A 12,146-nucleotide genomic window follows, 5' to 3' on the forward strand; every position below is an offset into this window, starting at 1 on the left:
ATTCATCCTGCTCCAGACCCTTCTCAGGGCGGCACCATGCTGCTCCAAGATTGCACTTGTACACTGCGGGACCCATGTGTCACAAAGGGTAAAGAACAAACCTTGAAGATTCATCTAGTAGGCAGACATTTCAGCAGCGGTGAGATTGCATTTCTACAAAGTTGATACCTCGTGAAGAGCCATGAAAGGAAAAAAGAAAAACTTGTGCCATCAAATCTCCCTTTGTGTCAGCACCAATTCAGTAATTCAGGGTTTCTGAATACTGATTATTGTATTAATAATTCATCACTGTATTTTTGTTTTTTTTTCATGGAAAGAAGACATGCTCTCAGATTCTTTGCCTCCATCAAACTACTTTGTTTTAATGACTTGTGTTGAGAAAAGCAGCAATCCATTCTGTGCTTTAACAAACCTCAGGACGCTTTCATACTTTCAGCCGTCCCCAAGGGATTCCAGATGGGTCCCTCTGTGCACATTTGCTGTTGACTGAATTTTCTAGTATTTTGAACTTTTATTTTTTTTGCCTTTCTGGGACATTTAATCTTAGATTGAATGTACCCCTCTCCTTCCAAACTATTGTTATTGTTTGTCCTGAGTCACACTAAGATGTTTTTAGACAATTCCTTTTATAAATAAAGCTTTAAAGCCTGTTTTTCTTGCCAAAAATACATCTTTCATAATTCCTCCTGCCACAGGACCAGAATACCAGCAGCGGTGATCTTGTTTTTCTGGCGCCACATGTGAAGTTATCAACATTTTGACTTGCTGTATTACTTCCACATTACAGAACCAATGATGAAGGCAGCAGGTATCTAATTAAAAGTTATCATGAGCGTGCCCGGGTCTACAGCAGTCTACTGTTGGCAAATATTACCCCTCCTTCACATCCGTCAATTAAGTGTTTCTGCTTTCTCTCTCTTATATTGAATGACGTGTTTGCTCTTGTTCTAGGTCAGAGATATTCAACAGGAGGTCCGTGACCCCTAGCGGGTCCTGGGACGCCTGATTATGTCTAAAATGTTTTTGAACATTTCAATTTTTCAAAAATTCGTGTCTGAAAATATACAATAATATGAACCCAATCTATTATTAGGAAAGATAATCTGGTCTTTTTGTGAAAAAACAACAACATTTAACTTATAAGTAAAGTAGCCATTTGGTATCCATAGAGGTACGCTTAAGGATTCACTGTTCCATCCACATTAAAACATGATATATATGCACAGTAGTAGGGGGTCCCTACTCCGTCTCTCTTTCAGCTAAGGGGTCTTCAGCCTAAAAAATGTTGAAGACCCCTGCTCTAGATTTCTAAATACTGCTGATGCCATTTATCCATTTTCTGTGCGTGCTGATGCTGTTTCAGGGTCACGGAGGGGTAAAGCCTATCCTAGAACCAATTAAATTTTTTTTTTACCTGTTTATCCATCTAAATCTTTCTATAAGTAAAAATAATCCACCCATCCCTCCTCTATATTGTACCACCTTCATTTTAGACTTAGACTTAGACTTCTCTTTATTGATAATTTTGGGATGAATCCCGCGAGGAAATGAAAATTCCAGCAGCAGTTTTAGCAACAAAAAAATTAGATAACAAGTATAAAGACAACAAAACAACACTAATAATAATAATAACAATAAGAACATTCGTCAAATAAAGACAAAAAAGACAATCAATTATTATTATTATTAAAGTGTCAGTGTTGAGTCCAGTGTTAAAGTGATAAAGTGACCAGGTATTAATGTAATTTATAGGTACCACCCAGCATGCACTGGGCAAAAGGAGCATTTTTGCTCCTTCTGGTTTGGAATCAAACTTAACATGGGAACTATTAGGTGATCGGAACACACCCTTAGATTTTGACCATGCGTTCTATTAAAATAAAACCCTGCCGGTGCCACTGTGTTGCTGAATCAGTATCACAGTACTGACTTATGTGGTGCACAACTGTCAGTTTGAGTGAAAAAAAATCGTTTGACATCATTTTTTTCTCCCTTTTTGTGAATCTCTGAAAATTGCAACTAGTACAAATAGTTAAGGTTCACCCAGTAGATACATGTTGAAATGCAAAAAACCAAACCAAACAACAACAAATATACAGTATTGTTTAGCCACAGATTTAAATGAGACATGCCGCTGTAGCGTCTGTTACCTCAGCCCGTATAAGACAGTGCCATCTGGGTGCAGTCGGATCATACGGTTTTTTACTGTCACACCATGAAGAAAGGACTTCTTGTCATTTAGGAAGTAGGTGTCAGGGAGCCAAAGCTGGTCTGCTACACGGTTGTCCAGAGTCAGGTTTAGCTTCAGCTCACCATAGGCCAAACGCTTATCTCGCCAGCTCTGCTGGAAATACATAGTGATGGTGTAGTCCTGGGGGAGAAAGAAAAACATATATGAAGTGTCATACAGACCCAAACATATTCAGTTGTACTGTGCACAAGACCATGAGCTACAGGAACAGTTTAGCACAAAAAAGGCTTTTCTGGTTTTTTTGGCCAATTTCAGCGACCCCTTCATATTTAGTGGGAATTGTTTTTCAAACTTGAGGTAACACATGAACATAGACAGATAGATAGATAGACAGACCGGACGACAGACCGGACAGACAGACAGACAGAGAGATAGATAGATAGTAAGATGATAGATAGATAGATAGATAGATAGTGATGAAGACAACAGACAGGACAGACAGACAGACGACAGATAGTAATAGATAGATAGATAGATAGACAGACAGACAGACAGACAGAAAGACAGACGACAGACAGACAGACAGACAGACGACGACAGACAGACAGATAGATAGATAGATAGACAGACAGACAGCAGAAGACAGACAGACAGACAGACAAGACAGATAGAAGATAGATAGATAGATAGATAGATAGATAGATAGATAGATAGATAGATAGAAGATAGATAGATATTGATCCCAATAAAATGGGAAATTATGGTGTTACAGCAGCAAAATCAGTCACACAGCACAGAATATAAATATAAATGAAATACTAGGATAAAATATACATACATCACAGCTCACAGACAAAAAGAAAAAATGAAGATGAATATTGATTCCAGTCCTAAAATTAGAACTGACAGATTAATGAAGAGGACAAGAACAAGGTGGTGTTTACTAACAGACGTGAGCATATAAAAGATTTGAAATGCTCCTATTCAGTGGTTTACCACAATGCAATTTAATGAAGGACAAAAAGAGGAATAAGCCACTCTCATAAGGCTATAACAGCGAGAGAAGAAATGCATCTCCTATGAGAGCACTAAAACGCTGTTTTATGCTTTTAGATCATGGAATTGTTTCGCTTTTTTACACAATCAGAAAAACTAAACTGCTCAGTAGTTGTAAAATAGGAAATGGGCAGCAAACCACTAAATACAGCTGTGGTAGTACTCCTGTATTAAACTGTATCTAACTGGGAAAACGCTTAAGCCAATGCATCGCTGACCCTCTGTTCAAAGTAATATACAGTCAGAGAGATACACATTGGCTTCATTTGTAACCTACAGTCCAATGATTTTAAATACGGTGTGCCATAACTCTCAGGTCATTTTTAACAGGTATAATATCTTACCCACGCTTCATGTGTTCAAGCATGGTGATGCATGTTAAAGGAGACATTATGCTTTTCAGTATTTTCTGTCATATCTATAGTATAATGTTATGATATTCATAATAAACGTGCCCAAAGATAAATTTGAAAGAAATCTCTGCAAACCCAAACCTCAGATTTCCCACTGTTCTGAATGTTCTGGTTTCAAATTTGTTTTTTTTCAACGTCTGCTTCGTATGATGTCATACTGAGCCGGTTTTCTAAATATGGTCATTATCTGCTCCAGGCAGGAAGCTACTGCAGTGTTTGCATTACATGCCCTGCCACATATGGCTGCATGCCAATGTCAGAGAAACATGTAATCTCGGTTGCAGATGTTGTTAATTTTTTTTTAACAATTTCAGATCACATTCCTACGAAACCCCACTGGGGTCAGCAGGGGGAAAAAAACTTAAACAGATTCACAATCCGTGCTCTCGGTTTATGAAAACGTGAGCAAAGTAGGAAAGATATTCATAGATTCAAACTTCTGGGATCAATTACTCTATAGCAAAATGATATTAAATCACAAATTATGTATATTTCCTAATGTAGTAAGGTTAACAATGAGCTACAAATTGATTTTGATCAAAACGAGCCGTCCTCCAACCTGGAGAAACAACACTGGTCTCTAGTAGCAGCCGGCGGTGCTTAAAGGTATATAAACTACAACAAAGACAAAAAAATATCTATTAAATTAATGATTAAATAAGGTAGTGTTTCCAAACTTCTGTTTTAACAGTAAGTGCTGTCGTAGAGCTAGGAGGAGACAAGTTCTAATTAAGGTAAGAATATATATAGAATATCTTTCCTATTTTGCTCACGTTTATAATTTAGCTTTTTTTTCCTCAGCTGACCCCAGGGGGGCTCCGTACATTTCTGCAGGAACATCCGTCCGGTTGTGTAGTGTTTGGTTTAGAAGCTTTTATTGGTGTTTTTTGCCAGGAAAAATGCTGCTATATTCCATTCCAATCCGCTGTGGTTAGCAGTAGATCGTAATGGGGGGGGGGGGGGGGGGGGGGGGGGGGGGGGGGGGCGTAAAGACACAGGGGCTCCAACAGAGCCTCTCAGACAGAGGGTGAATACAGGTGCAGCAGCCATGGGCGGTTGGGCAGTATGAGAAAAATAAAGTGTGTTTTGAACATTGGAGCATGTTAACATGTTCTAGTGCAAATACAAAATACAAGTAGGAACCTGAAAAAAACGGTTTATAACAGCTCCCATTCAAGACAGCGGGTATCCCACACAGCCTGTTTTGTAATTAATGATTCAAAGTATTTTGTATTGAAAAGTATGATGATTAAGTGATTGAACACATGCAGTGGTTTAGTCTAATGTATAGTGGGTACACTGTTCCACTCTTTATTTATCCCTGGCACAGAATGGGCCTTTGGGGGTGGGAGGCATATCAAAGTGTGGGGTCTGGGTGTCAAGTCAAAGACTAATTTCCTGCATTCTGATACACTTTTCTGCACCAATTTATGGTGGGAATATCTTTATTTATCCTTTGAGAAAGAAAACACAGATGGCATTCAAAATATATCAAAAATAGAATGGAATATAAAGCAGTGAGGGGGGCTTAGACCTAAGCCTGGAGGACAAAAATTGACCCCAAAGCAACGAGGAGATAATAAAATAGGCTACTATATATTTACTTGAAGGGAGGATTCTGGCGTTATTGTAGGTGGAGCATTTGGGGCCCGGTCGCTCCGCACACACTTTGATAAAAGATGGGAAAAGTCTCTCCGCATGTTCTGCAGTGTTGGTTCAGTTCGTTGTTACATTACTCGACCACGTTTTTGTGAATAAAAATATTTGACGTGAAAGTTCTGTCACAAAAATATGTTGTTGTGTATCATTGCACACTTTTAAGTGGGTTTATGGAAATCCTGGAGATTTCTTAGTGGGTATACTGCGTATACCTACGTATCACGTAGACTACACCACTGCACACAGGTCTTAAAGGAGCCCCAAGCAATGTTGGGTGACGTTACTTCTTCCCTTCTGTGCTTCCGGCACTAACCCCCCTCCCCCAAATCCTTCTTGTCGGTTATTGGCTGGAACGCTGGAACACTGTGTATGCTTCCTGGTGCAGGTGGGCACAGTGTGTAGACCCCTGGGCTGTCTACAGAAACCGCGTTGTGTGTTCTGGGGACAGGCAGCTAGCGGATAGTGAGGAGATGTTTACTGTATGTGACAAAAAATGTTGTAGCCTAAAATACGCATGACATCACTTAGAGCACCTTTAATGAGCGGTCAGCCCTATCACTTAACAAACCAATCAACCCTTTTGATCACATCTATCATTAAAAATTAGCAATCTCAAATGCAGATTTGATTAAAGATACCTTTTTGACACTTGACTGTCAAGCAGTTTGGCTTTTTGTTTAATCCGTAAGCAGATTTTTTTTTTTTTTTATATATCTCACCCGGCTTAAAATTTCACACAATATAAAATTGAGCATTGGATTGCTCCAGCAGCAAAAGCGAGACAAATTAACAAAAAGAAAGCAAGAAAACAACACTTAAAAAACCAAGCTGCCTCACCATACGGGAGGAGTCACGCTGAGTGAAATTAAGAGAGTGCTCAGAATGACGTCACTCAGACACCGGCCTTATTGTCTACTTCACAACTCAGCCTGCGTTCCTGGCTGCTCTCAAGTCCGGGCCAGAGCAAAACAATGAGCGCTGTCTGGCAAAGTAGTGTAAGGAACACTGTGAGAAAACTATCAGTAGTTAAAAGAACTAGTCATTTTTATGTTTTGCGTGAAAGCCGTTGAGTGGAAAGATGACCTAGCCTGGCTTCCAACAATCACGACTGGCAGTGTTTGAGGGTGGGAAGCCAGTGAGGGATCACAGGAAAAAGAAGTTTGTAACTCACCATGTTTACTTCTGAGATGGAGTCGATGCTCGCTATGTTGATGCTCATTCCTACGATGACTGGAGGACCTGAGGGAACAAACAAAAAAACTGATATCTCTGGAATAAAGTATAACATGCAACTACTGTAATTGGAATGCACTTCCATGCACAAAGCAAAATAAATTCAAGATTATTCTCATTGTCATTCCAAAAACACATTAGGAAGTGTAGTGTAGAAAGAACTGATGTTGCATCAGACCACCATAAAAACGAACATAGAAAGCGATCAGCAGCTAAAAAATGCAATCATAAACAATGTTAAAATACGGTATATAAATAAGATAGCTAGCAATTTAAAAATATGAGAAATGTAGAGATGCACATGTATGTACGCATATCTCACACATACCCATACAAGCACATCATATTTGTATGGGTACTGTATACTGTATATTCCATCTTGTCTCAGTTCACAGTGTGGTGCTGTTCAGCAGTTTAATTGCATAAATATATGGAGTACTGATAATGTTACATTCATTTACCTATTTAAATCCCACTTATTTTCTTAAACACATGTTTCAAATTCTCAATTAAAACTATTTGAAAATTTTCAGTATCATACATCCGATGTCACATCAGATTTTGTATATTACATGTTTTTGAAGCCCAGAAGTATAGATGAAGAGGCATTTTGGTCCGTGCCCCTTGGAAATCGAAAATGAACTGAGAGTTTGCAAACTAAAATGTACTTGTGAATCAGTCTGGTAATGCCAGGCTAGAAAAGATCAACATCAGCTAGAACACTTGCATTATGCATTATTTGCACACGTTGAACTATACATTGATAAAAAATTCCAATCTGTTTTTGCTGCTCACAGACTATACGTAAAACAGAGAGCAAAGATCAGTTACTCTCAGCTTGTACTTATGAAACAGCACAGGGGAAAGGCACTCATCCATCCTTATTTCTAGGCTAGCGAGCACCGGGAAGAGCAGACGGTGCCTAGGTTACACGATTACCGTACACGCTGTTGACATGTAAACAGCTATGCACATCAACTCCCTTGCATGTACAGATAACACTTAGCCCACTTCAGTATTCACGCGAGTTAAGTTTTACAAGGATTATCCATTTCACAGTGCCCATGTACACACAGTCACTGAAACTAAGAGTAGGTGACTTAAGACTTACTGTGTGACCCTGCGCCGTCTGATCACACATATCAACAATGTGTCTTTATTTTAGGGACAAGTTTAAAAAAAGACAAACTTCCCATCTGTGTGCTTCCAATACATTTTAAATAAATGCAATGATAAATGACCCTTTTTGGTATTCCCTGAGCCTCGAGTTCTCTAACCTGGAATTTATTATTTTGTTGTCGTCAGCTCTTTTCAGAATTGGGTGTTATGCAAACAAATTTTGGAATATTAGCATCCCACTTCAACCACACCTGCTTGGTCAAAACAGACAGCAACTCTGAGGAGAATAAGAAGAAACTTGTGTTCAAGTAATTTGCCTTGGTGATTGGTGCATATATAAAGGTATTAAAAAGGAAATAAACAATAAAGCGAAGTTAAAGAAGACAAAGCAATGCGCACCAACACAGCGTGGCGACAGTACATGGCGCCATCTTTCCCTTCTTAAAGCTAGACGCAGAACTGCAGTGAGGAAGCTGGAGTCTTTTCAAAGCGGTCTTTTTCTTCCTTTTATCTGTTCTTTGCATGATACATTTTCTAGCAAGCAGCAAAATAAAGAGAAGCCGTTACCCCAGGCAGTGGATTTTGTGAGTGAACAGATTTGTTGACACTGATACTCAGTGTTTTCTCATTACAAATTCTTTCTCCTATGCATTTTTTGTCCACAACACCTAAACACGCTCCCTCTCCGTCCTTTCCTCTTCAAACCGTGTCAGCCTTGCATTGCCTCAGTGAGAACGATCAGGCCACAACATATAAAGTGCTGACACAGAAAACAGAAACAGCAGAAACAATTCAGTGATTGGTTTATGAGGCTGTGCTGAATCAGTACATTCACATAATGTTGTATTATGGTGGAAATGGCATTAGCATAAGGATCATAAACAACACAGAAAACCGCTGTACTTCAACATGTCATTTTTGCGTGTATCATCACAATCAAGAGGTACAGAATCTACTTTTACTCAAATAGGATGTACACATTGCTCTTATATATATATATATCCATCCTATTTTTCCTTTTCTCTCTCTTTGCCACTCTTTTTGTCTATGTCCATATCTCTGACTCAAGAACAAAACAGAAGACGCTAATGACGAGAACGGAACAGTTTTCATACCCTCCCGGTCACAAGCAACAAGAAGTAAGTTGTTTGTTCTTTGTTGGATTTGTCCTTGCACATCTCTTTAGATCACTTTTTTCACATTTTCTTTAAACTTTGCAAGGTTTCATTCCCCAAAGGTTCACAAAATAGACTTAGTCAAAAAAAAAGAGAGTGCAAAGTCACGGTTTGACCAGAACAGATCTACAACTTCCCCTTTCTTCTAAATCCTCTCAAAATACAACACTTTGAAATGCCAAAAAAGAATGGAAAAAAGATCTTGACAGTTACTGGAGACAGCATGTGTCATAGTGATGTAGGTTGCAGACTTGCACAGTTCAGATGCCATAAATATTGTTGACAATGTATAAATGTGCTTATATAACCCTAATCTGTCAAAATAGCCTTCACAAGCCCAAAATAAAGAATCTAAGTGCATGAAAAGGCCATATGACTTCACTTCTTTTTATGGAATATGGCTAAAAAAATACATGCTTTGAGTCTGCACTTACTAACTATAGTTTAACTAAAGTGTAGGAGCTCATTGTATATTCTGTAAATATAAAAACTAAGAGAGGAATGAGCACATTTGACCTGAGGCATTTTGTGTGGACAAAGATTTTTATTAAAATATTTTTTAACAATTCCCCAATGTAATCTCTGTATTGTTGGGTAAAATTTCATCAAGTAGGGCTACGCTTTAATCACACGGCCGTTTTCTCTGACGAAACTAAGGAAAATGATCTGCGATATTATTTTATGTTGGGTGAAACTTAGTTCACTGAATATTTCATTGTACATTGCATCAGAACAGTTCAGTGTAACCCCCGGTCCCCCCCAAAAAAACTAGACTTGCATGAAAGTATAATGGGTTCCAAGCACCCCACGCAAAGTCTAACCAAAGTCCCATTGACCCAGAGCGATTGTAAAGCCAAGACCAACGTTGAATGAGGCTTTTAAGGTGGTTTAACACACGTTTGTTTGCATGTTTAGACAAGCACGCAAATTTAAAAAAATCCTATGAATGCAAATGACATGGAACTCCCTAAGTACACTTACTGTGCTGCTTTTAATGCATGAATCCATCTGAACTTTAAGTAGCTATTGTGGTGCAGCTTGTAAATATACTAGCATTGGCATACACCTGGGTGTATAACATTGTTAATGACTTGGAAAACCATGTAGCAGCTGTGTGGCGAGCAATTTATGCATATGTTAAAGGTGCACTATGGGTTCCTGCATGGTTTCAGCGCAATTTCATTTCTGACTCCAATCGTAGTTATCTCTCCTTGGTCTGTTAAATGCTTTCCCCCTGAATACACTGTGAAAAAAGCACGGTCTCGGGGGACAACACAGGGGTTGTACATGCCAAACAAACACTAGAGGCACAGGCTGTGCACCAAAATACAATAAACCACTCCAGCCAGTCACTGACAAGATAGTTAAAGGAGGGGGTGGGGGGGTTAGTGACAGTTAGTCAGTTAGTCATGACAGTTGCAAAAACATGGGGGGAGGGGCGAGCTTGCTCTGTTTTGTTTGAGATTTACTGGCAACGTCAACAGAAGTGACCATGCAGAAACTCATAGTGCACCTTTAACAAGTCAATGCAGTACACAGTACACAGTACACAGTACACAGTATACAGTAGTAGTATTGGTGCTCCCCAGCGGCTTCTGTCAATCAAATGTTTCCAAGTTTATTCTAAAGTTCACTAGAAAGAAACATGGGGACCAATCACTGCATATGGTATCACTTTATAATAACAATCACTAACATATGGTAAATTGACAGCTAATTAAACCTAAATGAATAGTATTTTATTGTTAAACAATGAAATGAGGATTTCTAATTTATAATCTCAATTATTATCTAATTATCTTATCTTAACTTATTATAAGTATAATGCTAAAATCTGTTACTTTAAGAGACTATTGTTGCACATATCATAACATTTTATATTTTATATTAAGTATTTGTTAATGATTACAAAATGTTTTGTAAACCTTTAAGAAATCCTTTTTAAACCGTCAATTCACAAAAGAAAACTATTTGGATGGTTAATATAAAGTTGCAACTGATCATAATATAATAATTCCTTATATGATATAATGTTTATAATCTATAAACATTATTTAGCAATTAGTGCACAAATAATTTCAGAACTCATATCATTAATAAATCACAGGGGCCAAAATAATGTTACGTGAGGCTTTTAAAAAACACTTATTACATTAACTAATTATTATAAGACAAAAAAGTCACACTTATAATAACATCCAAATAAAGGTTTACGAAACAATTATTAACCATTGACAAATTATTAACCACACTGTATATCTAACATTATTTTATATAACACTAAACTAATGATACAATATCATACATTATAACATTCTGAATAATAAGTAAACATCATTTCATTGTTTAATACTTTTAAATAATTAACAGTTAACTATTACCTAAAGTTGAATTAACTATCAATTCACCAATTGTTAATGGTGGTTATTATTAAGTGCTACCCTATTGTGATGGAACAATGTGTTCAGGAGTTTCTGCCAGCTATGCCAGCTGATATCTACTTTCATTTGAGTAAAAGGATCATATAATATGCATTTAATTATCTCAACTGGACCATTTGGTCAAAGCTTTGAAAAACCCATAAATTAGAAAAATGTGATCATAATTGGGTCATTACTTCTAAGCTCTGCAGCAAACGAAACTATGTACTCTCCTGTACTCTCCTGTACTGTACTATCCTGCGCTCTACGATCCGGAGGTATTAGGGTCAGGAAATACTCCCCCGGAGCCTGAGGGGAGACAGTCGTGACTGAACTCATTTATGAGATTACAGAGACATCCAGAACTTCTAATGTAACACTCTGGGCTCTTTCTGTTTGAATTCAACATTGCGGAATGTGCCATCAGAGCGTTAAAAGACAAACAACCCAACGTATGATACAGGAAACTGACTCATATCCATAACCACTGTCTGTAAACATGCACTGTACCACAATTCATCTAAATGACTTAAATATCATTTCCTCTTATTGGGTATGGGACCCTTCCTGAGGATATTGGTTAGTTACGATGTTTTTTTTCAAATACTAGTACTAAAATATTAACCAGCAAACCAGTTGACCGAAACGGCTCGTCCATCCTGTCTGTAATATCCTGTAACCCCGTCCCACTACGCTAAATGCCCTGAAGCTTTGTCATATTTCTTGACCCATCTCTTTCAAAAAAGGAAGGGAGGAAGTAGGGCCATTTTCCATCGCGCTTTGTGAAGGCAACCGGCAACAGTTTTCCCTAGAGATGTTAAAGTACATTCGTTCACTAGATGAAAACAGAAAGCACCACATCTCTCTCTCTCTCTCTCTC

The 12,146-nt window shown here is 38.1% G+C and overlaps 1 protein-coding gene across 2 annotated transcripts in view; it reads right to left on the reverse strand.

Annotated features, from left to right (window-relative positions):
• gabrb4 (gamma-aminobutyric acid type A receptor subunit beta4) overlaps positions 1 to 12,146 on the reverse strand; it is a 64,110-nt gene that overhangs the window by 23,262 nt on the left and 28,702 nt on the right. For both annotated transcript variants that reach the window (XM_032532708.1, XM_032532707.1), the window contains exons 3-4: positions 6,491 to 6,558; positions 2,151 to 2,371 (exon numbers count right to left, since the gene is read on the reverse strand). In XM_032532708.1, coding sequence (XP_032388599.1) covers positions 2,151 to 2,371; positions 6,491 to 6,558 — 289 coding nt within the window. The remainder of the gene's footprint in view (positions 1 to 2,150; positions 2,372 to 6,490; positions 6,559 to 12,146) is intronic.

Source organism: Etheostoma spectabile, chromosome 13 (genome assembly GCF_008692095.1).
Source record: "Etheostoma spectabile isolate EspeVRDwgs_2016 chromosome 13, UIUC_Espe_1.0, whole genome shotgun sequence".
Lineage (NCBI taxonomy): Eukaryota > Metazoa > Chordata > Actinopteri > Perciformes > Percidae > Etheostoma > Etheostoma spectabile.